This window comes from Artibeus jamaicensis, unplaced genomic scaffold (assembly GCF_021234435.1).
Source record: "Artibeus jamaicensis isolate MK-2021 breed Jamaican fruit bat unplaced genomic scaffold, CSHL_Jam_final contig_519, whole genome shotgun sequence".
NCBI lineage: Eukaryota > Metazoa > Chordata > Mammalia > Chiroptera > Phyllostomidae > Artibeus > Artibeus jamaicensis.
In genome coordinates this window covers 53127130-53154227 of record NW_026521871.1, presented here as the reverse complement: position 1 = coordinate 53154227, position 27098 = coordinate 53127130, and the positions used below count along the sequence as shown (strand labels likewise).

The 27098-nt window shown below is 63.0% G+C and overlaps 1 protein-coding gene across 6 annotated transcripts; it reads right to left on the bottom strand.

Moving 5' to 3' along the window:
- Positions 1-3116: 3116 nt before the first annotated feature.
- PTH1R (parathyroid hormone 1 receptor) lies at positions 3117-27098 on the bottom strand. Of its 6 annotated transcripts, XM_037130083.2 has the most exons (16): positions 26978-27098; positions 24779-24949; positions 22344-22466; positions 12678-12789; positions 10585-10719; positions 8840-8950; positions 8601-8719; positions 8369-8463; positions 7975-8170; positions 7382-7535; positions 5887-5947; positions 5481-5547; positions 5106-5200; positions 4304-4445; positions 4158-4199; positions 3118-3659 (listed from the first exon to the last, which is right to left on the bottom strand). In XM_037130083.2, the coding sequence occupies exons 3-16, from the start codon at positions 22416-22418 to the stop codon at positions 3285-3287; spliced, it is 1779 nt and encodes a 592-aa protein (XP_036985978.2). In that variant the 5' UTR covers positions 22419-22466; positions 24779-24949; positions 26978-27098; the 3' UTR covers positions 3118-3284. The 6 variants fall into 6 exon arrangements, with proteins under 6 accessions (XP_053525429.1, XP_053525430.1, XP_036985978.2 ...); XM_053669454.1 differs by lacking the exon at positions 22344-22466 and having other exon boundaries at positions 3117-3659; XM_053669455.1 differs by lacking the exon at positions 22344-22466 and having other exon boundaries at positions 3117-3659; positions 24779-24858.

Genomic DNA, 27098 nt, shown 5'->3' with positions numbered 1-27098 from the left:
CAGTGCCTGCACAGCAGGTGCATAATTAATGCTGACACATGAAGGGGCCCCACCCCCGCCGACGGAAGCCTGAGGCCAGAGGGGACAGCTGTAGGTCTGCAGTCAACTTCTGCCCCCCGCCCCCCAGGCCTTGCATCGGAGGAGCTGCACAGAATCCACACCCACCGCCTTTCAGCCCAGCCACCTGCACGACTGTGAGGCCAGTGCAGGAGGGGGCCTGTTACTTGGGGATGTCCTGGCCTTGGGTCCTCCAGGCCCCCAGGGAGTGGGTGGGGCACTGAGCTTACACCTGGGAGACCTGGACAGGCTGACCTCAGAGGAGGAGCTGAGAGGCTCAGAGAGGGAAGGCTGCTGGGCCAGGACCACACAGCACATGAGAAGCCAGTCAGCCAGCGCCCGCGCCCCTGCCTGGCTTTGGAGTCACCCCCCACTCCCTCACCCCAGCCAAGGCTTGTTTCTGTTGGCCACGGGAGCCTCGGACTGGCATCCGTCCCCTGGCGCTGGCTGAGGCGGCGTCAGGGACAGGCCCCTGGACCCACCCCAGCCTCTGTGCCCACAAGCCTCACCCCACACCACCTACCCGGGGTCCCCGAAGCCAGGACTGTTTTCTAACAATCAAGGCAGAGCCAGGGCCCCTCAGGCCTTAGCCCCGCCCCCAACACCCCCCACCCACCCCCTGCCCATGGCAGGTCAGGCTCATGGCCCCTCACATCCTGAGAGCAGGGCGGTGTCTTTGGACTCTTGGGCAGGGTCTTGCCCCTTTGAACTCCCAGAGAACCCAGTCCCCTCTTCCCTCTCTGACCGCCTCCCTGGGTGAAGACGAAGGTGTGGACTGTCACCCTGCCCACCGTGGGTGGGGTGTGGACCCCGCTCCATCCAGCTTTGTCCTCAAAACACTTGCAGGTTGAGGATGGACAGAGCTGTTTCTTCGATGACCCCGGACCCCCAGACCCCATTCTAAGCTGGGAGCGATGAACTTAGCCAGCCTGCCCCAAAGCCTGGCCTGAGTTCCGGGGACCCCAGGAGGACCCTCTCCCAGCCTGGGCTGAGTGAGACAGGACAAAGGGCCCGCCCGCACGCCCCAGACAGGTGGGAGCTGGAGGCCACCTTCCTGGCCCGACTTGGAGTCCAGGCAGCCCATGAGGTGGCCAGACACTGGCCAAGGAGGCTGAGCAGTCGGGGTCTCTTGGCACCCCCTTCCCTGCCTGCCTGCCTGCCACTGGGCTCAAGGGCGTTGGTGTGTTCCCTGTGGCTTGGCTGGGACGTGAGGCCTTGAAGGGAGAAGTGACCACCTGGCTCCAGCCCCTGCTCAAGGCAAACGGGCCTGACTGCTCGCCAGGCCCACTGAGGGCTCACACTTCCTCTGCCAACACCTAGCTGGCCCGGGCGAGGCTCAGGGGCCTGAGTGGGGAGGCCCTGGCTCTGGCCCTGGCCTGGGGGACTGGACTGCTGTAACGGGTCCTGGCCTGTCCTGGGCGGCCAGTCCAGGGGGACAGTGGTGCCCAGCCTAACGGGGAGGCCTGGTCCTGCCTGAGGACACCTGAGCACAGCACGTCCTGGGGACACTTAGTCTGAAGGAGAAGCATGGCCCTATTTGGGGGTCCATCTGAAGGGAAAGGGGTCATAAGTTCAAGGGGTGAGCACAGCCCTGTCATGCAGGAAGCTCCCCAGTCTATGGGGAGGGGCTAACCTGTCCTGGGGGGCCCGGTCGGAGTGTTCCAGGTGAGTGGGCCTCATGGACTCCACTCCAGAAGCCTCCTCCTGAGGGGCCAGCCTGAAGGCCCAGGGTCTGGAGGTCCTGTGTGCTGAGCCCTGGAGAAGGGCATCAACCCCCCTCCTGCAGGGGCTTGGGGTCTGTCCTGCACCCCTCCTTTTTCCAGCCATGCCCCATCCAGGGTCCTTCCTGACAACAGCACCTCCCTGCCTGGCTACCTGCTGCCCCTGACCCTGGGACCCCCTCTGGCCTGCGTGTCAGAACAGGCACTCTTCCCACTGTCACTCTCCCTCTAGGACCCCCAAGGTTACGGGTGTCCTCCACATTCAGCTCAGTCGGCTCAGTGGCCTGCAGGTCCCTCCGCAGCTGGAGCCAGGCCTGGGCAGTGGTTTGCCCCACCCACCACCTGGATGGTCAGGCGGGGCTGAGCCTGAGGCCGCTCAGCGTGCCCAGCGCCAAAGTAAGTTCGTGGTCCTGGCCCCGTGACCCCTTGCCCAGCCCCCACAGGGGGTGCTGTTGGAGGCGGGGAGCACTCCCTGTTGCTGAGCCCATGGAGGAGGACAGGTTGGTCTGAGCTGGAAATGAGGGAAATGCTGGGCCAGGCTGGGGCACCGGCTTGCGCACAGGCCCAGGGGTGGGGTCATCTCCAGGCCCCAGTGGGAAGGGTCTGGTCAGAGCACACGCGACGCAGTAGGGTCAGTGCCTGGAGATCAGGCCAAGGACAGCCCAGGCCATTCTAGGGCCTGAGACTGGGCTGAGCAGGGGCCAAGGAAAGTGGTAGGTGTTGGGAGGCGGATGCTTAGTGACCGTCTTGGGTCCACAGAATCCCACCAGCCAGCCTCTGGCGTCAGACAGTTGCTGAGCCACAGCAGAGACCCCACCTGACCTCTCACTCGGTGGCCCTGGCACTCCCCTGAGCCCTCTGGTCCAGGCTGGGGACTGGGAGTCACATGCAGGGGGCTCCCTGAATGTCCCAGCCTCCATGGGACACAGCAAACAGGCAGGAAGGGGCCTGGAGCAGGGCCTCGGGCTTGGGGTTTGTGGCCAGGGACCCGAGGGGTCTGTTGTGGGCCCTGAGGAGACACTGAGTGAGGGCCGGGTGGGGAGCCGCCCTCGGGGAGTCTGGGTGGGGCTTGGGGACAAGAGTGGGGAGAGGCAAGGTGGCAGCTGTGGCAGGGAAAGCCTGGGGTCTGCTCCTGCACAGGCCCGCCGGTCACTGTGACAGCAGGCAAGCCTCTCTAGGCCCGGACAGCGGCCTTGCCTGGGCCCTTTGTGCTGGACTGCGCCCTGACCCCAGGGACCGGCCTGAGGTTGCTAGACCCCCTCCAGCAGGGCGAGTCCAGCCCTCCCCCATGGCTCCCAGCCCCTTCCCTCCCCTCCTAGGGAGACTCGAGTCCCCAGCTGTGACCACAGGAAGCCACACACTGCTTCCTTTTCCCTTTTCTTTTTTTTTTTTCCTTTTCCTGTTTTGCCCTCCCAGCCCAGCCGTGAGTGGGCAGCCATCCAACCACCTGTCTCTTGGTCCGTCCATCCGCCCTTATGTCCATAGGTCCAACCCTTGGGTCCCCGGTCACATGACCGTCTCCCACTCCTCCTGCAACAGGGCCGGTGGCCGCTCTGGTGCCGAGGCCTCCTCGTCCAGCCCTGAGCAGGAGCCATTAAGGAATCCGTCCTTGGGAGTGGCCACGGCTGGTGGCGGGGCCTGGTGGGCCAGGGCCCCTGGCTTGGTGTGGCCAGGCAGCTGTGGGTGGCCATTGGTAGTGGCGGCGGGCAGCAGGCGGGGGCTGAGGGGCAGGCCAAGTCCCGTGCGGGAGCCGATGTTGGTCACACTGGTGTGAGACACCATCGGGCCGTAGCTGTAGCTGCTGCTCCCACTGCGTGCTTTGCGCTTGAAATCCAGTGCCAGCGTCCAGCGGCTCCAGGACTTCTTGATCTCAGCCTGTACCTGGGGTGGCAGGAGCAGGGTGGGCCATCAGGTGTGCCTCTGACTCCTGTGCCCCATCAGTCCAACCCAGCTGTGCCCCCCGTCCATGCCCCTGCAACACTCCGCACTGGGTCGAGGAGACAGAGGCAAGGGATTGTTTCTGGAGAATTCCAAGACCAAGTAGCACCCTGAATCCTCAGAGCATGGTGTCTGGCTGCGGGCAGTTGGCACACCCAGAACCCTCGAGGCTCACATGGTCCTGAGGGTGGCTGAGTGGCTCAAGCTGGATTACGGGGTACCCAGCCACGGGGCTGCGGAGACCCCGGGCTGTGCCAGAGACTGATGACGAGCCCACCCCCTAGCACATCCTAGTCCGGACCACCTGGAAAGACTTCTCTCTGCCTTAGAACGTCTTCAGGGGCGTTCTTGCAGGAACAAAGGAAGAACTGGGCAGAAGAACGGAGGGACGGGGTAGCATCTCTGCACCCCCACCCCCCACCATGCCCGCCGCTCACTCACCTCGCCATTGCAGAAACAGTATATGATGGCGACAAAAAATCCCTGTGGAGAAAGGCATGAGGGTCAGGGCCCAGCGCCCACACGTGTGGGGAGACGGAGACGGGGCGCACAGGCCCCGCCCCAGCCGGGCCCCGCCCACTGCGCACCTGGAAGGAGTTGAAGAGCATCTCGTAGTGCATCTGCACCTGCCAGAGTGTCCCTGAGACCTCGGTGTACGGCGTGGCCATGAAGACGACGTAGTGGACGCCGAAGAGCGGCATGAGCACCAGCGTGGATTTGAGCAGCTTCCTGGGCCAGCGGGCAGGCAGGTCAGGGCCGACGGGCTCCCTGCCACCCCCACCTGCCAGCCCCAGTTCCAAAAGCCCCCGAGGGGCCTGAGGCTCTGGCCACCCATGCAGGCAAGCCAATTTGCCTGGGACAACGACATCTTGTTGTCTGAGCAAAGTGTTGCTAGGGCCTCTTGGTTCTGAGGCGTCCTGGAGCGGACCATAAATTACACAGTCCCCTGTCCCAGGGTCCTTTGTACCTCTTGGTCCCCCTGCTGGCATCTGTCACTCCCCCACGGCCTCACCTCGTGATCCCACAGCCCACTCCTCAGGTTTCAGCGGAGCTGCACCTTCTTACCTTTTGGAGCCACCCACTGTCCACCCGTCCCTCGGACTCCCCGTGACCAGCTCTTTGAAGAGAGGTCTGGGTTTGTCCCGCCCTTGCAAACCAAAGCTGCAGTGCGGTGCCTGCCTGGGGTGGCCCGGGCTGGCTTCGGCGTGCCCCCAGGGCCTGCAGAGGCCGGGTGAGATCCCTTCACTTCAGGGTGGGGCCAGCCAGGGGGGCAGGAGCTTTCCCTTGACACAGGCTCACGCTTGGGAGCTCGTCTTTGCTTTTGTACTTGGCGCTGGTGTTGGACAACCTCTGAACTCTGAGGAGCCTGGGCTCAGTGGGCTGGCTCACCGGTACTGCTGCCGAGTGTCACACCGGCCCGCATTGGTTTCGCGCAGCTTGGTGGCGAGCACCCGCACGATGTTGATGAAGAGAATGAAGTTGAGCTGTGGGAGTGAGGGAGGACTGCGTCTCCGTGCTGTGTCCCACTAGGTGGGGGCAAGGATGCCGGCCTGTGGCCCCGCCCAGCTCTGCTCTGCCTCTCATGGGGGGCACTCCCCGGGCCCTCAGATTCCCCCTCTGGACCAGAACGGGTGTTGGCTGCTTCCCAGGCCTTGTGGCTGTGACCCTGGAGTCTAGGAAGCTTCCACAGATCCCCATCAGCAGCTAATCACTGGGCTCTGCAACCGCCCACCCCCACCCAGCCCTGGGGCCGCCCCTGCTCACCACGATGGAGGCCAGGATGGGCACCTGGATGATCCACTTCTTGTTCCCGGAGCTCAAGTCCCAGCACCTGCCGGAGGCAGAGGCATCAGCCCCCAGCCCCACCTGGTTGGGCTCACGAGAGAGGCCCCGGAGCTGGTCTACCCTGAAATGAGCTGCAGGGGACACGCGGTTGGGAGGGGGGGTCTCGGGTTTTGCCAGGCGTGAGGCTGCCCTCAGAGACCCCTTTTGAAGCAGCCTCTAGTGACCATGAGGAAGGCACCTGGCCCAAAGCTGGACTGAAAATCTCAGGAGCTGGAGCCCCTCAGGGCCGGGGTACAGGAGGCCCCGCCACACGCTTCGTGGAGGAAGAGGTCACCAGGGGCGTTTCTGGCCTGTGTGACCCAGCCCCTCCTCCACCTGGACCTACCCGGTGTTGGCCAGGGTGGCCCTCACACTGACCCACACGGCCACGAAGACGGCGGGCAGACCTGTGTGCACAGAGGGGGACAGTGTCTGTCCTCGGCCCACCAGTCCCACTCCCTTCACTCCTGATGGCGCCCAGCTTGCCCCGTCGTTGTCCCAGACCCTTCGCCCTGGGCAGCTGGGAGACAGAGCCGGGCCCCAGCGTGCGCCACCCTGCTGTCCCTCGGCCCCCCGCCCTCATCTTGGTTCTGCGTCTCCTACACGGGCACAGTCTCGCCTGCGGGTCAGTGTCCGCAAGACACTGCAGGTTGACAAGGTGTCAAGTAACATCCCTGAGCAGGCTTCTCCTCCTCCTTCGCTCCCCTAGAGGGCGCTGCTCTGGGACTGGCTTTCCTGTGGGGCAGGGAGCCTATTACCAGCATTTTTCTGTCCCAGCCCCACCTCCCCACCCAGTTTAGAAGGTCCTGGCCACTGTGGATGAGGCTGGATGGAGGGAAGGTTGTGTTTCAGCTGGGTAAAGGGCCCTGGGGAGCCCTGGTGTGCCCCGGCCTAAGCCGGTTCAGATGGCACATGGTACATCTGGGTGGGCCCTGCCTCTAGAAAGGGAGCCCAGGTCCCCACCCTGCATCCCCTCCCCCTTCACTCTAGGCCCGAGTGCCTTTGGGGTGGGGGGAGTGACCTGAGTGTGTGACCAGAAAAAGAGCTGTGACATCAAAGTCAGTGTGTTTCCCCCACCTTGACACCCTCTAGACCCAGAGCCTTCCTTAGTTCCTGAGATCAGGCCTAGAACTGCCCCCAATTTGGGGCTTGCCATGGGTGAGGTCAAGGTCAGAGCGTGTGCCAAGGAGCAGAGAGGCTGTGGCTGTTGATCTGAGGGCCTCTGGGTCCCGAGCACTGGGAGGGCTCCAGCCACCAGGCCCAGCCCTCTGCAGTCTGGCCAGCTGCCCAGAGCCCAGCCAAGCCCTGGAGCTGCCAACAATAATGGACAATTATCAGTAACTTGATCTTGGAGCCCCCTCAGGGAAGGAGAGCCCCGGCTACCCATTCTGCAGAGAGGCTGCTGAAGCTGAGAGCCGGCCATGGACGGACCCTGTGGGCAGCCACCCAGTGAGGGGATTGGGGGGAAAACAGGGTTTGGGGGGCAAGGAGGGTTCCAGACCCCAACTCCAGCTTCAGGCTGACCTCGGACCCACGGTCCCACTCCGATCCTGAGCTGACTCTTGACCTGAGAGTCCCCACTCCCTCGGTGCCGGGCTGAGCCCCAGCTCCAAGCTGAGCCAACTCCGAGCTGAGCCAGCTCCAGGTGAACCCCACCCAGCTGAGCTCTGTTCCCAGAGTCTGGGAAGAGGTCACAGTCACAGAAGGGTGGGCAGGGTGCCCACCTGCCACCCCACATTGGGGACAGGACACGTCGTATGGGGGTCTTGCCCTTAGCGGTCCCCTCTGGCCCCATCACCCCTGGCCCCACACTGCCTGTTCTCTCCCCTAACACCTCGTACCCCAGCCGAAGACTGTGAATCCCCACAGGTACTTCTTCTCGGAGAAGAAGGCCATGAAGATGAGGCTGTGCAGGTACAGCCCCTCCACCAGGATCCAGTAGTAGTTGGTGGCCAGGAAGTAAAGGAAGAAGGTCACAGCCACTCGGCAGCCAGCCTAGGAGACCAGCTGGTGTTAGCCAGAGGGCAGGGCCTGCATCTGGGGAAGGGGGAGGGGCGGCAGCGGGGACGGGACAACCGGGGCTAGTCAGGCCTGAGGCAGGGGCAGGCTCCGGTCCAGGTCTCCCACCAAGGGGAGGGGCAGGGGACGTTTTCAGGGGCAGGAGAGCAAGGTGAACAAGGAGTGCCAATGACGCGGCCCGGAGTGGGGGGCCGTGTGTGGGGGACACTCACAAAGCCCTCGTCAGTAGGGGCTGGAAGCGGGGCTGAGTGGTGTGGGTGACACAGTGAAGTGGGGTGACCGGCCTGAAGCCAGAGGTGGCAAGAGACAGGCAGGGGCGAGGGCCGAGATGCAAGTGCCAGGCGCAGCCGGGTGGGCTCCCGCGAAGCCGGCGTGGCCGGGGCCCCGAGCCTGGGCGGCCGAGGGGCGCACTCACGTAGCCGGCGGCGGCGGCGGCGGGCGGCGGAGGGGCCTGCGCGATGGCGCGCAGCTCTTCCTCGGTGAGGCGCTCGGCTTCATCGAGGGTGGAGCCCGAGTAGAGCACCGCGTCCTTGACGAAGATGCTCACGGCGCGAAGCATGAAGGACAGGAACAGGTGCATGTGGATGTAGTTGCGAGTGCAGTGCAGCCGCCTGCGGGGCGCCACATCACCGTGGGTGAGGGCACGGGACGCGTGGTGTGTGGGCAGGAAGCCCGGCTGTGCGCGGGGCGTCCGGACACCCAGCAGGGGTTGGGGCGCAGTGAGAGGAAGGGGGCGTCACACCCGGCCCCACCCCACCTGCCGCCCGCCACGCCCACCCCACATCTGCCCCGCCCATTGCCCCGCCCACCTAAAGTAGGCCAGGATGAGCACAGCCACGGTGAGGGAGGCCAGCGAGACCGAGTAGCCCACGGTGTAGATCATGCCCAGGCGGTCAAACACCTCCTGTGCAGGTGGGGAGACACCCCGGGTAAGGGTCAGAGGCCAGACTAAGGTTGCTGAGGAAGCCAGGACTAGGTCAGGGGTCACCGATGGCGTGGGGTGGCCTTATCCCAGTCAGGTTGGGAAGGGAAGGCTCTCACCCGTTCACGAGTCTCATTGGTCAGGAACTTGACGCATTCGCTGTAGTTGGCCCATGTCCGGTTGTGCCCCGGCACCAGCTCCCAGCTGCCATTGCGGTCACAGCGGCGGTAGGCATGGCCTGTAGGCCCATGGGAGGGTCAGGGCAGGAGAGGGTTGTGGATCCACGGAGGCCCCGAGCTCCCGGGGGGCGGGGCCTCCTGGTAAACCTGTGGTCCCCGGCCTATTCCAGCCCCCTTACCTTTGTGATTGAAGTCATAAATATAGTCAGGACAAGGCACAGCCACCACCTCGCCTGGTGCCCCCAGCGGCCAGCATAGGATGTGGTCCCACTCCGGCAGGCAGGGGCGCCCTGTGCCCACAGAGACAGACAGATGGGGTGGGACACCAGTCAAGTCCATGGTTTGAGACCCAGAGGGATGAATACGCCTGTGACAGTCGCTGGCTCTCTCAGGGACAGTTGCGCCCCGGGACTGGAGCACTCAGGCCTGGAGTGTTCTGGAGAGACTGTGTGAGCCCTTACTGCCTGCTGTGCCCCTGTACACAGGGGGCCTCAAAGCATTACCACAGCCCCTGTACGCAGGAGCTGTCCCTGGCCCCGCGGCTGGCAGCTGCCGAGGTCATGCAGCCCAAGGCCTGCCCTCCTTGAGGGCTCAGCCCCTAGTCCTGCCTTCCAGGTGTCCCTGGAGAAGGGCAAGTTTCCGGGCCAGCCCCTCCACCCCCCGGCTGAGAATGCTTCCTATACGCCCTTTGCCTGGGCACCATGGACTGGAGGCAGGAGGTCTCATTTCCAGGGCCAGCGGGACTCCCAAACAGCTGCCGACTTCACACAGGTGTGCACCCTCTTTGCACTTCAGGTTCTGCACTGGGAACTGTGAGGAAACCATGTCGGCCCACAGTCCCACCACCGTCCAAGGCCCACCCCGAACACCTGCTGTGAAACCAGCGAAAGAGAAGACTCATGGGGGAAGGGCCATCTAAGTGTCCACTGGGATTCCAGACAGGGTGACACATCCCCTAAAGGGCTCTGGGCTCGAAGGAGGGATGCTGTGTGACCTCGGAGGGTCCCCAGCTTCTCAATCTTCCAGGTTCCGCCCCCCAGTCCCAGTCTCTCCGCCTGCAGGGCTCCAACCACAGGGCTCTCCAGTCACCCTGGAAGGCGGCCTGGAAGGCTGGACCCACCCCGGCCTGCTGAAAGGCTCTCTGTCCTGGGCACCATATTCCCAGCCCCGCCTGGCCAGGCCCACAATTCCCTCTGGTCCCTGGGGAGCCACAGGGTGACCACAGCCTCCCAGATGTGGCCCATCTGGAATCTCCTGCCCACCCAGCCGGTTCAAACCGGCCCTGTGGCTGCAGCCTGGTCTCTGCGTTTGTCTCTCCTCACCTCCCCGGGGACAACGCAGCCCCGCCTCTCCCCTCCTCTCCTTTCCTCCCCTCGTCCCACTGTCTCCGGCCCCACCCTCTGCAGCCACCCTCCCCTCTCATGGTGTGTCTTGGTGCACCCTCCTCTGATACGCTGAGTCCCAGGCCCATTTTTAACCTCCTGGTCCCCCCTCTTCATCTCTGTCTCTCTGTCTTTGGGTCTCTCCCAGCCTCTCCCAGTCTCTGCATATCCCTGCCCCTCTGTCTCTCAGGTTCTCTGTAACCCCTCTCCATGGAAGGGGTCCCCTCACCCAGGGAGGTGCAGGGCAAAGTCTGTTCCCACATCTCCCGGGGGCGGAGCCCATCTCCCGGGGGCGGAGCCCATCTCCCGGGGGCGGAGCCCATCTCCCGGGGGCGGAGCCCATCTCCCGGGGGCGGAGCCCATCCAGCTGCCCGCCTCCTCTACCTGCTGCTCCTTGGCCCTGACTCCTCCCAGCCCCTCCCCTGCTTGCCCAGGAGAGGCAGCAGCCTCTGACCCTTCCCAGGACCCCAGGAGCTTGAGCTCCCTGGATGGGGATAGGGGTGGGCGGTCCGAGCCAGTCTGGGATGGACGTGTGGATGTACCTCGGTGCCTGCTGCCAGTGGCTGCCTCTCTGTCCTCCTCAGATTCAGGGTAGAGCTTCCCGGCTGCCTTCTCCTTCCTGGACTTCCCTGACGTGGGTGCGGACGCCCAGCCTTTGTCTGATTCCATTATGTCAGCTGGAGAAGTCAGGAAAGTCATGGCGGCCACCTGTGCCACAGCAGGAGACCCAGGGCACCCCCCTGCCTCAGACTCCCCCAGACAGACGCACCACTGGCACGGGGCCCTGCCCTGCTGACACCCCCACTGCTGCGAGAGCTGGGGTGACAGACGAGGAAGTGCTTTACAAACTGTACAGTGACGCCTGGTGAAGAAGTAATCAAAGGGAAGGAGACCGTCAAAGAGGGGTTCAGGTGTGAGCCAGCCCCGTGTGGCGTGTGTGGGTCGACCAGAGGGTTGGGCCACACAGGTGCTGTCGTCCTCCGACCAGAGGGAGCCGGAGCCCGTGCAGGAGGCCGAGGGCCCACCAGGGGGCGCATGGCCAAAGCAGACAGTAGTGGTGATGTCCACACGGAGGTTACACAGTGAAAATGCAGCCAGGCCAGCGCGCCAGGCTGGTCAAGAGGCAGCTGGCGCAGACTAGGGCAAGAGTATGCCGCTGTCAAGGGAGACAAACATGTCTACCTGCCCTGTCCCCTGACCCAGGAGTAAGGGACTCACAAGGGACACACCGGGGACCCATCTGGGGAGGGGCCTGGCCTTTCCCTGGGAGAGACGCTCCAGGTGTCTCTTCTCCGCTCAGAAATCCCCCTGCTCATCTGACTTGTACGTTAGGCTGCGGCCCACGCCAGGGCCCCAGGCCCCCCACGTCGGGGTCCTGAGCACAGGCACCCTGGCCTGCGATGGACAGCCCATGCCCGTCTTCTGCCTGCACCCTTGGCATCATGGGGGGGGGGGGGCAGGGTGCAGTGACTCGGGAAGAGGGGGCTCGGTCATAAACCAAGGGGGCAAAAGGAGGTGCCTCCAGGCTTCCACAATGAGGGGGAGGACCCAGTGTGAGGGGAGCCCGCCTGGCCCCCAAGACCCTGGAATGATGGGCAGAGGCCCAGGGAGCCACCGGGATGGGGGGTGGGGCTGATGCGAGCGGCCGTGAGTGCGAGAAAAGCCTGTGTGCCACAGGGTTGTCGCTGTGCTCGCTCTGGTCCTGGGCGGGCCTGCACCCCTCCCCCAGAACCTGGGGCCTGATCAGGGAGGAAGCTGCTCTTGTCAGCCAGTCATTCTGGGTCTGGACCTCTTCCAGGCCCAGGAGATTAATCAAGACAAATGTCAGAGGCCTGGCTGGGTGCTAATGAGGCCTCATCTCCACTTCCAGGAAATGGACTCAAGATAAAAACCAGGGAAGGGGTGGGTGGAGGTGGCAGAGGGTGTAAGGGGGATAAATGGCAATGAAAAAAATACAATGAAAAATAAACCAGTAAAAAAAAAGATAAAAACCAGCTGGAGATGGGGATAGGAGCTGCAAAGCCAGGTGGGGACCCCTCCCACCTGCACCGTGGCAGGGTGTCCGGGGGGTGCTGTGCGGGTCACACACCCTCCCCAGACAGTGACCTCGGCTGACAGAATCGCAGACACTCGTCCCCAGCCCTCTGAGTGCCTCCCCATCCTGCCCCACAGGCCCTGGATGCTCCTGACCCTGGACACTTCTGCCTTGCCCTCTGCCCAGGTGGCCTCCTTCGAAGACTACTCGTCCCCTGGCCCTGCCTCGAACACCACCTCCCAGGAGGCCGTCCCGGCCCACCCCGGGGGGGGGGTGGTCTAGTGCCTAGTCTGTGCTGCCAGTCCAGGCAGACCGGGGGGGTCTGTGCTGCGCCTCACAGATCTAAGCAGCTTGGGGGTGAGTCACCTGCCTCCACACGGCCTGTCCACCACCCTGGGAGGGGAGGCTCAGCCCATCTCTGAGCCTGCTGGCTTTGCTCTCGCCTGACCCACCCCACTTTCGGCCCTCACTTTGTCCTGACCCCCCACTTTATTTGAACCACCCTCCCCTGATGCCACTTGGCTCTGGAGTCTGCCTCCCACCTTCCTCTGCTCCTCCCTCTCCGGACCCCCCCCATGCTTTTCTTTGGCCCGCCCCTACCTGGCCTCTGCAGGACCTGCAGCACTTCTTTGAGTCGCTTCTCACATTGGGCCTGGGCGCGGTGCAGCAGGAGGATCTGCTCCTCTTTGGTCATGACGTCATCTGCATCCACCTATCGAGTTGAAAGTCAGACTGCAGGCAGGACTTCCCGGAGCAGCAGCGGGCCCCACAACCATCCCAGCTTCCCTGAAAGGGGACTGCCCCCCTTCCGAAGGCCCCTGACTCTAGAATGTGGGAATTCTGCCTTCTATCACTCCCATTTTACAGATGGGAAGCTGCAGCTCCAAGGGGCAGGGCTGCCCTACCAGAGGACAACCGGGGAGGGGGCTGTCCCCAGTCTGTCCGACAGTAACCCTGCACGCAGCAGCCACTGATATCCGCTGTCCAGCCTGCTCCCCAGGGGGCAACGGGAAAGGGATGGAATGTCCCAGGATGCATCCTCAAAGATCCCAGTCGCCTCGGGAACCTGGTGGGTGGGGTGGGCAGGGAACGCTGAGCTCTGGGGAAAAAGCTGGCCCTGGATTCCTTCAAGTCCTAGTGCCCCCAGAGGACCTTGGAAGTCACCAGTTTCCATCCTGACCCTCTCCCCAGTGAACAGCGACAGCCTCAGCACCTCCCATCCTGGCACCCCCAAGGTGCTTGCTGGCCTTGGTCCGGGCTGGGCAGGGCACCCCTGCACAGTCTGAGGGTGGGAGTCACACGCACCCCGCTCCCCATTCTCTCTGGAAGTTCCCTCCCAGCAGGCAGCCTTCTCCTGACCAGCCTGGGCTCCTGCCGCTCCCTCTGCTGGGACCTCCATCCACCCACCCCGTCTCACCAGCAAGGTTTTAAGGAAGGGAACAGGAGCATCTTGGGGGTGGGGCCTCACCCACAGCGCCTGTCCCCATGACTTGTGGTTGGAAAGGGGTCAGAGGACAGAGGCAGCACCCCGTCCTGGGCACAGCGCAGTGGGCCCAAGCCCACGGGGGAAACCCAGAGCAGTGAACGCATTCCCTGAGACCCCCAGGACAAGCATATCTCCCAAAACCCCACAGAGCAGGGCTGTGTCCCCTCCCCCTCAGACATCCCAAGGCCCGGCTGGGTCCCTTCAGTCCAGTGGAGCTTCCTGGGATGGGAGAACCAGCAGGAGGCCGGGAGGAAGTAGGCGGGCGAGGCTGGCCAGCCTGCTGGGGTAGGTCAAGGAGCTAGGCCACAGGGAGAAGTTAATTGACCGAGTCTCTTGGTGGCGGCAGCAAGGGCCTCCAGGGCCAGGGAGTCTCCGGTTGGCTCCACCGGCCTTGGGTTCTGCTGGTTTCACTTAGCGGAGGCGCCACTGCGCACGGGCGCGCTCGTGGCCCCGGGGGCGCCGTCTCTGTGTGTTCTTACATGGTGGGGCCTGTCAGCACGCACACTCGGGGTGTGAGCCTGAGCTGTCTGTGAACCTGTGTGTGATACGGCTGCTCAAAAGTGCCGGGGCGTCTGTGCTTCTGCGTGTCTCCGGAGTTTGAGTTGGATACTGAGATCTCGGCGGAACCCACGGTCACGACCCCCAGGAAGGGCTGGCGCAGCTTGCTCTGTGCTTGCTGCTGCCCCCCACCCGCCAGCTGGGAGGGAGGGGGACAGGCGGCTGGGGGATGTAGCTGCAGGGGGATGGGCTTAACGGGGAACAGCCCAGGCCTGCCCCTCGCGGGCCCCAATACTACCCTGAAGTTCCCGTTGTGCCTGTGGCATCGGGGATCCAGGCTGCTGAGGGTCCGACCCCGTGCCATTGCCCTGCCCACCCTGCTTCCACCACAGCGCCCTTCACCGCCGTTTCAGTGTTGCGGCTCAAACCCCCATCAGTGTCCACCACCGACCGTCATCACCTGGACCAGCTACACAACACAACCATACACCCCTTCACCCCACCAGCAGCACCAGCACTAACCCTATTTTGATCAGTGTAACCACTGTCACCACCACTGTTGCCACCGGCTGGTAGAACATCTTACCGACACCACCTCCAGTGCCATTTCCACCAGCACCGTTACCACCCAAGGCAACAGCAGCACCGTCACCGCCTTCACCAACATTGCCACCAGCCCCCTAACACTAATCACCATCAATGCCCTTTTCTGTTTGCCCACCCATCTCTCAACACAGACGTAACACACCATATTTTTCCAGCTGACAGGCAGCTCTCAAGGGACTGACTGAGGCGCGCCGGCCCCTCAATAGACACTCGAGCCCCACGGTAAGACCGAGGGGCAGACAGCCTGGACCAGGGGCACCTGGGCACAGGCTGGAGACGGCGGGGCTGGCAGACTGACAGACAGACAGTTGTGCTAACTGGGTGAGGACCAGGAACTGGCCCACGGCATCTGTCTGCTCTTGGCTTCAGCCCCTCCATGCCAAGAGGAGGCGCACCCTCTTTTCTGGAGTCTCACTTTCATGTGGAGAGGGGGGCCCATGTGCTTCCATCGCCCCACAGCCCCCAAACGCCTTCTTTCATCCACAGGGACAGCGTGGCCCCGCCTCTGACCTCCCTGTGCGGTGCGACCCATTTCTCTGACACTCAATCATGGCAGAACTGCCCTTGCAGCACAAGGCATCCCAGCCCGAATCAGGGAAGCACTTTCCCACCGGCCCCTCCCTCCAGCTGCGCCCTCCCTCTCGAGTGCAGGAGACTCCACCACCAGCACTTGGAGCCTGAATCCTGCCTCCACCAGGGACAGCCCCCGTGTCTCTGGGAAAAGTCGCTTCACCCTTGCGCCTCAGTTTCCTGCCTGCAAAATCAGGACAGCGCTGTTGTGGGGATAAGTGAGGCACCGGGAGTCCCCACTTAAGGTCTTCGGTCGGTTCTGAGACCTGAAGAGAAATGAATCATCACGCAGCCAGTTCACCAGCGGCTCACTGATACAGACAAGAGTTACACTGCAGCGGCGTCTTACCAACGTTACAACCGTGTTGCTTGAGGAGCTGCCGTAGTGCGTGGAAAACCTGGGCAGAGGTGGGGCCCAGGAGAAGCTGACTGTTCCTACGGCTACTGTTAGCGGCAGTAGCACCAAGCCATGGCCATGGGCGCCCCCAGGCTGGGGACCCAGAGTGGCATGTGAGGTGATCTGGAGAAGCTGAGTGCTGGGGCCACCGTGAGGGGCAGATGGAAGGTGAGATTCCTGGGAATAGGAGGAGGAATAAGGAGGGCCCTCTGGGTGGGTGTGCCTGCCATGCAGGCCTCTGGGGTGGAAGGACGTCCCAGTAACTCCTTGTAGTTCTGGACGCACCTTGCAGTTCTGGACCCACCCTGGACTCACACTAAGGTTCAAAGTCACTGCTTGGGCTTGTGGGGTAAGAGTCTGTCAGGGGGGCCTCTGCCTCTGCCCTGACAGAGGAGGCCCAGCCTCCTGCGGGGACAGGGGAAATGCTGCCAGTTCCGATTCTCCCCTGGCCTGGCGGCTCCCACTCCTTGCCCCACCAGCCCTGCTCCTGCAGAGTCTGGGCCTTCTTGGCCGCATAGGACTTGGGACCTTCACCGTTTTAGACGCAGTCTGAGGATCCTGGCTTTCTGGGGCAAAGACTGACAACCCAGGGCTGCGTGATGGCTGGGGGTCAGTTAGTCCACAGCCACCCCTGCGGGGGCCTCCCAGCCCTGATGCCAGGAGTCCCAAACCGCCTCCCCCACACCCCTCCCATGGTGTTGGGTTAAGGCTGACTTCCCCTGACCTAACCATCGTTGGGGCTCGGCTTCAAGGTCCCCGAGGTAGCTCACTATCCCCTCGTTCAACCCAACACGGAGCCTTCCCGTGTGCGCACGTGGGTGTGACGTGCAGCCTGTGAACACGCAGGGGTGGGGTGATAACCTGACCTTAGCCCTGAGCTGGGGAGAGGGAGCCGGGCAGCGCTGAGCTGGCGTTGGCGGGGCTCCAGGCAGGGTGCAGATGGGGGCGGGAAGCCAATATGTTATTTACAAACGTGGAAGCTGCTGTCCGGGGGAGAGAGTGGTGTGTGGTCAAGAGGCCCGGCTGTGTTTCTTATTTCCTGAGTTCAGAAGCTGAGTGGAAGAGAAAAGCCGTCTGCTCTCAGCCCCTCCCACCGGGAGCACACGGCTCGTTCTCACCGGGCTCCGAGGCAGGGGCGGGGATGGCAGCCATGGTGGCCGCGAGGACCGTGAGGTGGCGACGTCCTGGCTGGTGCCGGTGATGGAGGCATGGCGGTGACCATCATGGTGGAGAGAGCCGGTTCCATGCCACTGACCAGCGTGAGCCACTGCTCTCGGGGCCTCCCCTAACTGCCAAATTCCACACATTTGCTGTCTGTGATCCCAGACAGGCCTAGAGTCTCCGCAGGGCAGAGCTATGGAGGAAATACAAGGGGGCCTTCTTCGGTGGCTGACACCTCTGCCCGGGGAAGGCGCTTCTTCCTCTGCACGGCATTAGCCCCGGGATGCCCTCCTGGGTCACCTCATTCAGCCCTCTGCCTGGGTCCAGCCTGGTCCCCTGGGGGGAAGTTGGTGGCTGGCTTCCTGCCCACCTCCAGGGGAAGCGGGTCACCTGGTGGTCATCCCCAGAGGAGTGGCCGGTCTCTTCCCGCCCCACAGGAGCCGCTCTACCTGTGGGCACCAGCCCGCATGTGGCTGCTGGACATTAGCCACATGTCCCTCCCTTTCCACCACCTCTTATCTTTCAAATGGGGACGCTGAGACAGAGAGTCACAGCTAAAAAGCAGAGGGCAGGGACTGCAGCGAAGGTCTGCCTGACACTGGCTGCGACCCAGGAGCAAGGGGAAGGAGGAGGAAGTACTCAGCCACCGGGTGCTGGCCTCAGTACCAGCTGTGCACAGTCCTTGTGGGCCGCGGCTTTTGCTGTGCCAAGCAATCGCCTCTTTGCAGAGCACCTGAGGCAGCCTCCACGGAGGTAGGTCAGGGGCGGAGGCAGGCAGACAGGTGATCAGATGGTGAAGGTGGCGGCGGCGGTGGCCTGTGCCCAGCTCTAAGTGCAGAGGAGTTTGTGCCTCCAGAAAAACCAGAAGGAGAGCACCGTGGTGAGCAGGGGACCGCCTCGTGACCTCCTGGCCTGCCTGTACCTCTGCTCCAAGTTCCACTCCAGGGCCGTGCTGGCCCCCCTCGGTGTCATCCATGCCAGCTGGCTAGGGACTGCTCCCCACCCCGGGCTGCCCTCAGTCTGTCCGGCTGGCCCGAGCAGGCTGGGACGGGCTCCCTGCCGGGGACACTCCTGCCTGCCACCGCCGACAAGTGCGGACTTTTCCTCCCCGTCGCCAGGCCTTCTTGAACAGGCCGTCTGTGTTCGGGGCTGGGAGGGGCTGGGGGGGAGGCACTGTGACGCCTGCCTCTGGTCCTGGCCAGCGCGGATGCCTTCAGGGCAGGCGGTGGGACGGAGCCTGGGATGGTGGAGTTGGTGGCGAGGACAGGGTGGATTTTCACCAGTGGTCTCTACCTGGGCTAAGGGGACCGAGGCCCAGATGGCATGGCCCAACCCAGCCACAGCCTGCCTGGCCAGCAGAATAGGGTCCTGGCAGGTCCCAGCAGGTCCCACCTCCCCACCAGGTAGCTCCCAAAGTTGGGAGTCTTAAGGGCTTGGAGGTTGCTGACGTCTTTGCAAATCTGAGAAAAACTCCGCACCCTCTCTCAGTCACACTGTGCTTTGCAGATAATTTAAGGGGTCTGCAAAAGCCACACCACACCCTTTCTTTTTCCTGGGGACTCTTTCTCGCTGGCCTTCCCCATGTGGTGGCCGGACCAGGGAGTGTCCCCAGAAGGCCCACAACAGGAATCTGGGGGAGGCCGCCTGATGCCTCATTAAAACATTCCGAAGAAAACCCAAGTTCCCGAGGGCTTGCGGCGCCCCCACCGTCCACAGGCAGTCCCCGGAGCCGCGGGCGGAGGGAGCTGGCGTGTTTAAAGGGCAGGTGATATAAAAAGCTTCAACAAATCAATACGAAAAAGACAAATAACTCACAGAAAGATGGGTAATGGCTCTGAGCAAGCTCTCAGACGACGGACCATAAACCGACATAAAGTCCAAACACTCACTGGCAATTGGTGACCTAAAATGACACGAGACACCACTTTCTCCTCTCAGATTGGCGACTGTGAAGGAAAGAGTCCTCACGCTGTTCGGAGGGTGGAGGGGAGAGGCCCGCCCGCTCCGCTCCCTCGGGGGTGGGAGTCTGAACTGGCATCGCTTTTTAGAGGGCAGTGTGGCCACGCGCACGAAGATCAAAACTACTCTCAGACCCAGCAGTGACGGAATGTGGAAATACCCCACGGAGAAACAAGTGGTCCCCCGGGGACAAGAGAGGGTTTCAAGGGGCCTCCCTGCCACCGTCTGGAATCACACGCGCACGCAAAAATTATGCAGAAACGCTCTGAACGCACATTCCTGGAACTGCTGCGCAAACCCCAGCTTTTGGAGTACTAGGCGGCATGAAACAAAGACCGGCGCTTTCCGACCCAGAGGCCTCCAGAGCGTGCCTGTGAGTAGAAAAATGCATACGGCTGGGCCCTATCTTTCCACTGGTAACATTCATTTAAAAACACACCGAAGACAACAGAACAACGCCATCTCCTGGGAGGTGCCCAAAAAGGCGCCCTTCGGAAGCACAGGGAAAGCAGCCGGGAGCACGTCCTCACCCCAGACTGGAGTCTCTGAAAGGGGGACTGGGCCTGGGGGTGCTCAAGAATGACGTCTGTTTCATCCGTAGCGTTTGACTCTTGTATAAGGAAGAACACTGTCAAGTGCCTGTTAGCAAGTGAAAACTAAGAACATGAAAGTAAAGTAATAGGATTTTAGTGTTTTTAAAAAAAGAAAAAGAAAACCCAGAGGGCACCTGGGGATCTGCTGCCCCACCAAATCCTCACCCTGCTTTGGAGGAGGAAGCTCAGTGCAGCCGTCTGAAGATCTCAGTTCAAATCCCATCTCTGCTGCAGACTCACCTCCCCCCTCCATTTTATTTCCCATAAAATGGGGGGGGGGGCAGTAAATGGACGGAGTGAGAAAACACTTGTGATGGTTTCTGGCTTGAAATCTGGGCACAGCCACTGGTCAGTACACAGTGGCTCCTTCTTGTCCTCAAAAGTGAGCCCTGGGGCCAAGCGGCCCTGGAGCAGGCTGGGAGGGGTCCCCTGCACCTCCCACCCCAGTCCCTCCTGAGTCTGACTCAGACGTCACATCTCCACACTAACAGCCAGCCCCTTGCAGTGGCCTTCGGCCTTTCCTCCCGCAGTCTCTCCTTCACGGGTCCTCAGGACGAGGCATCCCCAGTGACAGGGCCGTTCCTCTGTCCTGATTCACAACCCTCCCTCCCTCCAGACCCCACTCCACCTGACCCCAGCCTCGCAGTCACTCTCCCTGTAAAGCCCAGGACGGACCAGCTGAGTCTGGCCACAGCCAGTGTGCTCCCAGTGGAGCGCTTCTTCATCCCCCAGTCGGGGCTGGCTGGGCAGGCAGCCTGCAGGGTTGGTGACAGAGGCTCTCCGAGGGGGCTGGTGGCCGCGGTGGGCACTGGCGCACGTCTGCGTTGGGAGAGGCAGGGCCTGTGTTCAGAAGAGGGAGCTGGCAGGCTCCTGCTGAGCCCAGGGGACCCACAGGGTGCTGGGTGACCCTTGGGCCATGTCCTCTAGCCCTGAACCAGGGAAGGACCAGTACACTGGCCTGAGAGTCAAGCCACAGGTGTAACCACAAGGTCTCGGAGCAGACTCGGCCCTGACGCCTTTCCTCCTGCCCCATCCTCAGCCTTGAGCCACAGCCGAGCCGGGCAAATGCTCTGCATGGGCCTCAGTTTTTCCAGAAACCAGAACAGGGCCTTGGGGACCTGTCACCCTCCCCTCATGGAGGCACAGAGCTGGGCACTTGGCCGGCGCGCCGTAAGTCATGGTCACATCGGTTGTGAGACTCGGGTCAGTTAAAACATTCGGGCAGTGACAGACCCCTCTCAGAGGGCCGTGAGGTAATGCAGTGAACATTGTAAGTGCTCAGAATGGTCTCGGGCAGGTAGGGGCTGCTGCAGAGCACCCCTTCCGCAGAAATAAGAAACCAGCAGACCCGGGTGCACGTGCACCCACAAATGCACGCACCTGCAAGCACGACTGCGCCCCTGAAAGTCAGGTGCAACCCACAGCTTTGGGCACACGTGAGCTCACACGTGACCTCACACGGGGACTCAGGCACTCACGCAGGCCCAGAGGACACCACGCCCAGAGCCCCACGGACTGCGGACAGACACACTGCCAAGACGCCCCCGCCCGTCACCCTGTCTATGCCTGGAAAGTCCTGCGCAGGTGGGCCGGGCTGGCTGGCTGGCTCTGCAGGTGGCTGTGCTCATGGGCCCTGGAGCGGCCCACGGGGAGGGTAAAGAAATGCTCTGGGCCCTGGCTCTCACCAGGGTCCTTCTCAGAACCCCCGCTTTCTGCCCGTAAGTCCTAACATGGTTGATGCCGATGGCCTTGAGAGGCCAAAGTCAGGAGTGTGTGTCGCTGGTGAATGGGGCAAGCCGAGGCTGCAGTGCAGAGGACCGCCTCCGCTCAGGGGACTCTTAAGCAACTCTTTCTTTCTCTCCATTTTGTTACACTGGGGAAACTCAGGTGTGAAGGATAGCCCAAGGTTACAGAGGCTGGAGGAATCGCAGTGCTACTGCCTTCCCCTTGGGGCTCTGCCTGGTAGGGAGCTGGGCAGGAGGAGGAGGCTGCCTGTCTGCCTGTCTTTCTAGAAGGCAAATGCCCTCACCTGGGAGGCAGGAGAGGTAGCAGAGGCCTTGAAGTCTGATGCACAGGCAGGCAGCCTCTTCAGCAACGGCTGGTCCCCTGGGGCAGGGCTGCGATGGGGTCTGACTGACTCTTCTGGAAAAGGCCCCCAGACCCTGGCCCAGGATGAGCAGGGCGCTGCCCCTCTGCATCTCAGCTGTCTCCCTGTTTGTCTTTGCAGTCCTCAGTCCGTCTACTCCTCCTGCTCCGGAGAGCACTCACCCCACCACCCTTTGTCTCTCTCTGTCTCTTCCTCTCTCATCTGTCTCTCCTGCTCCCTCTCATCCCCTCTTGGCCTCTGTTCTCAGGAGGGTCCAGATGGGATCCCCTCAGTCACCAAGTCCCCCTCCAGAGTGCTTCTCCTGTAGGAATGTTCTGTGAGGTCAGTCTCCTCCAGGGGACTCCATTCCTCCTCCACGCCACACCACACCGCCTCCCTGGGCACACCGCTTCCACTCTGGGTAAAGCGGGGCACGAGTGGATGGATGTGTGTGTGCATGCACGAGACCCCGAGAGCTGCAGGGTCCCCTAAATCCTACCCCCGCCTGCGTGATTCTGACCTCAGACCCACAGCCCTGTGTCCTGAGCTGCAGCGGGGGAGCAGCCTGTGGGCCACAGCTCGGCCTTCTGCTAGATCACACTGTCATCTTCGAGGGAGGCACAGCCAGAGCAGCAGAAGACAGGGGATCCCCAACCACAGGTTTTCAGACCGGAGCCCCAAACCCAAGTTTCAGAAACAGGGAGACCTTAGGCATCTGGAACCCGGAATCCAGACACCCCACCGCGTGTCTGCAATCCAGGCAGCAGGCACCGAGGATCCCAGGTCAGAGGAAGCCGCCATCCAAAGTTGACGTTACTTGGGGAACCCAAGATTCTGGGCCCTGGACACCCCTCCTCCCCCTCCAGGGACCCCCAGAGCAAGCCTGTCCTGGGTGCGGACTGGGACTCACCAGAGCGTATGCGGAGCTGAGCACCGGGCAGCAGAGCAGGAGCGCCAGGCCGGGCGCAATCCGGGCGGCCCCCATCGCCACTGCCTAGGGCCCCGTCCCTCCGGGCAGCCGCCGCCGCCGGCCCTGGTGATGGTGATGGGGTACAGAGCTGTGTCAGGCCGAGCTGCCCCGCCCACGCCCGGGCCTAGGAGACCCCGGCGGCCCGGCGGCCCGAGGCCCCGGGGCCGGACGCGGGGCCCATGCGCCGAGGGTTAGCGAGAGAGCGAGCGCAGAGGAGACAGGGAGGAGGAAGGGAGGCAGCCGGGGGCCGGGAGGGCGGCGGGCGGGCGCCGAGCGCTGCGGAGCTGCCCGTCTGCCTCGGAGCGGAGAAATCACATCCATATGGCCGGGCCCCCCGCCCCCGGCCCGCCCCCCGGCCCCCCCCCCGCGCCGCCTTTTCTTTTCTTTTTTTTTTTTTCTTTTGGGGAACTGGGAGATGTGGCTTCGCCCCACGCCCAGTGGGGGAGGGGGAGGGGGAGGGGTTGGGGTCGCGGTCTGCGGGGGGCGCACGGGGCTGTTATTTTTAGCTCCACTGTGAGCGCAAAGGGGGCGGGGCGGGGAGGGGGGCGCGTTTTGAGCCGCTAGGGGCCTGCTGCTGGCGGAGGAGATCCCAACTTTGCAACGACACTGAAACCTTCGGTGGTCGGGCCGCCTGCTCCTGGCCCCTCAACCTCCTCAATCCCCATCCCGTCCGCAGCCGCCTCCGGCGCCCCCTCCCGGTCCCCGGCCGGAGCCCCGCCTGCGCCCGCGCCGCTGGAGCGCGCCTGCGGCTAGGACGCTCCGTCCGTCTGTCTGTCAGTCTGTCTCCAGTTCCCCCGGCCTTGGCCTCCGTTCTTCCAGCAGCCCCGAGCTCCGTTTCGGTCACTCCCTCGCTCCCTCCCTCCCCTCCGACTTCTCTCTCTACGAAAACATTTGCAAGTTTCCAAAAAAGCCACGGAGCTGAGAGGCTCGGGGCTGGCGGCTCCACCGGGCTCCGAGCAGGCGCCGCCAACTGACACCGAGACAGGCCAGCGCGCCCGCCCCGGTCAGGTCCCGAGTCGCCCCCACCCAATTCCGGCCCCCTCCGCTCGGCCCCCGACCCCGACTTACTGCGAGCGCGTCGCCGAGGCCCCCGCCTAGCCATGGATGTCGGGGACCCCCCGACAGCTTCCCCAGGACAGCGCCCCGTCCGCGGCCCCGGGGGGACTTCATGGAGTTGTCGGGATCCCCCCTGGTCCGCTCGGCTTTCAGCGCCCCCGGCCCGCCCGCCGCTCGGAGCCGCCGCCCGCCGCGCGTCCCTCGCTGCGGCGTCTACTGCTCCCCCTCCCCCGCGGCCGGGCGCCGCTTCCCTCCCCCGCGCCCTCCCTGGGCCTCTCCCGCCCCCGCCCCCCTCCGTCGCCTCCGACGCGGGGTGAGGAGCGGCGGAGCGGAGCCGGCTGCCCCCTGCCCCGGACATTGCTGTGCAGGCCGCGGCCCCGGGTCGCACCGTGGCGGGATGTGGCTGTGGGGGCGACGGAGCTGGGCAGCCCTGACTTCGGGACCTGGGAACGCGGCCCGGGACGCGGCTGCAGCTTCATTTTCTTCTCCGAGAGTCACAAATGTTATTTATTTATTTATTTCTCATTGCCCGGCCGAGACCGGTGACTAGGTACCCTCAGCCGTGAAGCAGGGCCTCTTCACCAGAGGTGCCCGCACGACCGCGGGCGCGGGTCTGTCTGTGCGCCCGCGGGACTCCCTCTCCGGCTGGACCCCGGGACCCGGAGCCCGACTCGGCCGCCGCCTCCTCCAGCCCCGCCCCGCCCTGCCCTGCCCTCGCCTGGACCCCCAGTCTTGGGAACATCCCGAAGGGGCCAGTCATTGGTACCCTAGACCCGCTCCTCCCCCTGCGTCTCTGGCCTCACGCCCTTTCCTCTCCCTCCCCAGAGTCTCTCCTCCCCAGTGTCTCCCGGGTTCCAGGTCTCTACCCATCCTGGCGCCCGCCCGGCCTCTCCAGCTCCGCCCCTGACTCCACCCCAGGCGGCTAGAGGCCGTAAGACCAAGGGCTCAGCTAAGACCCCAACCCGCGGGCTCCGCCTCCTTCTCCCACCCGGTCACACCCCCAAACGCTCTTGGCGGGCTCCGGTCCACTGGGGACTAACAGCTAAAGGAAAGGAGGGAGGAGTCTTCGGGGACTGGGGCTGGAGGGGCGGGGCTTGCATGCTTGGGCGGTGTGGGGACGCCTGAGCGCCGAGGAGAGGGGGCCTCGGACCCCAAGTCTTTCACCTCTCAGTACTGGCTGGGAAACTGAGGTCCAGGGGGAGCCTGGGAGTTCCTAGACGGGAGGACCTTTAATGATGGTCAAGAGGAGGTTGATGTGATTGTCCGGGCCCTGGGAAATACCATTCAGATTAAATGACAGTCCCTGTTCACGCACTTACCAATTGTGTATTCTGGCCCTGAGGACTCTCCTGGCGTCTGGGCCTCAGTTTCCTCATCCGGAAAACAAGGGGTAGACAAGCTGACACAAAGGGCACTTTTCACTTTACTGTGTTAGCGCCTCTCAGAAGACGGGTGTCCAGACCCATGGGCTCTGGGGCCTCCAGGCTCCGCTGTGGAAATTGAGCTCCTCAGAACCCCCAAATCCTCTCCCTCAATGTGAATGGGTCCACAGGCTCAAGTCTCAAGGCGCCCTTACTGGAGCTGCAGCCAACCTTCCTGGCAGCCCACCTCCTCTCCAGGCTCCAGCCCGGCCATCTCCCAGGTGGAACCCACAACTGTCTTCTCCATGCGTTCTGTGGGCACGTCCCTCTCCGCGCCCCACTGCGCCCATTGCTTGGCCTGGAGTTTGAGGACTGTGCTATTTGAGACAGCTTCCTCCAGAGGTGACTGTTCCCAGCTGTCCAAGGCCTTCTCCCCGTGTCCAGTCCCCTGCCTTTGCATTCGTCATTTCTTTCATTGGGATTGTTCTTCTCCGCCTGTTCTTGGGTCGCTACCTCCCGCACTACCGGCGGAGGTCCTCTGATTTGGGGGCTGCCCCTGTGATGTGTGGCCCCTATGGTAACAGAGGTCTAGGTGCCCACAGTGGGCACCTAAAGGACTCTTGTGGTTCTTCGGTGTTATGGTTTGGCAGTTTCAGCTTTATGCCTCTAAGTGATTCTGTTCTAAGTTTTACGATTGATGACCACTGACCACACCCACCCCTTGGTACTAGGAAAAGGACCTTCACGGAGGGATTGGGGGAACTGAGAGGTACAACTAGGGACTGATGGGGGAGTCCTTCTGAGATCTGACATCAGAAAACTTGAGCTTTGGAAAGAAACAGTGTTTGTACTTGGAAGGACCAGACCAGGCAGTGGAGAGGACTGCAGACAGGGGTCTGACGGGCTCTGGGCCTCTGAAGGGTGTTCCTGGGGCCGTAACTCATGCGTCTCAACCCAGAGTCTCCCTCTGGACATTCTACCAATGCAGGTGGGGCCGCTGAACCCCTTACTCAGCCCCAGGCCTCTGGTTAAAGTGCCACCATGAGGGTGGGGTGTCACACATTAACTGGTAGAGAGTGGCCTGCTCTTTTTGACAGACAAGGGGCAGAGCCCCTGGGTCAGTTTCTGGTCAGTTTCAGGTCAGTTTCAATGGCATTTTGAAAGGCCTGGATGGGGGCAGGGAGTGGGAGCTAGTTCCTGTGGGGACTCCCCTCTCTGATTCCAGGCATGGGGGCCTAGGAGGAGGAGGAGCCAGGGTGATCACTGGAGCTTAGAACTGGAGCCAGGACTGGCCTCCGGTACAGTGGCCCTGGGCTGGCCAGCCTCTGCTGCCTGCCGACCGTTAGCACCAGTAAGGCATGGAGCTGCGGGCCCGGGTGGCACCAGATGCAAACAGGAAAGACACCAGCTCAGTCATCAGCTCTGCAGCCCAGCCGTGGTTTCTCAGGAAACCCACTGCCCCACCCTGGGGGTGATGGCCTGCAAACCTGGATGCTACATACCTCGTCACCCAAGCTTAGCCCAAGTCAGCCTCAGTCCCAGCCTCAACCCTGACTCAGCCTGGGTTTTTCCCCCCAGGCTGAGCGAGTCCTTATGCCAGTGTGACCTCTAACCCCCTGCTGAACCCCAACTCCAGAGCTAAGACTCCACCCAAGCCTTAATCCCAGATCTTGCTAAGGTTCCAGGCCCCTCTGGAAGCTTTTCAAGTCAAGGGGCTGGTAGGGGAGGGGATGGCCAGGCCATAAGTGAACTGAGGTGCCACTTTTACAGCCATTTCGGCTGCTCATAAACACCCCCCATCCACCCCCACCCGGCTGAGTCACTGGAGGCTCCCACTGCTGTTGGTCTGGTCGGGCAGCCCCCTCCCCCTGCAGTAGGAAGCCCGGTTTCTCACCTCTCAGGAGGGAAGCTGGGGGAACAGGGGGTGTGGAGGCTCTGTTGAAGGCAGGGGCACCCCCAGAGAGGTTTGGGGTGTGGTTTCCTGTCTCTCCTGGTCACAAGGTCAGAGGCCTCCTGCTGCTCTAGTGTCAGACCCACAGACGTCTCCTCCTGGGCTGGTGCGCCTTGTCTGCCCCACGGCACTAACCCAGGGGGACGTGGCCGCCTGGCCCTGTCCAGCTGCACCCGAGCCCCTGGGCTTTCCTGGTTCCTACTCACCTGCAGCTGGCAAGGCCTTCTGAGTGGAGGCTTGAGCCTCGGAGCAGAGTCAGGTTGGCCACGGGGAGGCCATGGGTAGCCCTGAGCAGCTTCTGTGCTTCAGGCCCAAGCCAGGGTGTTG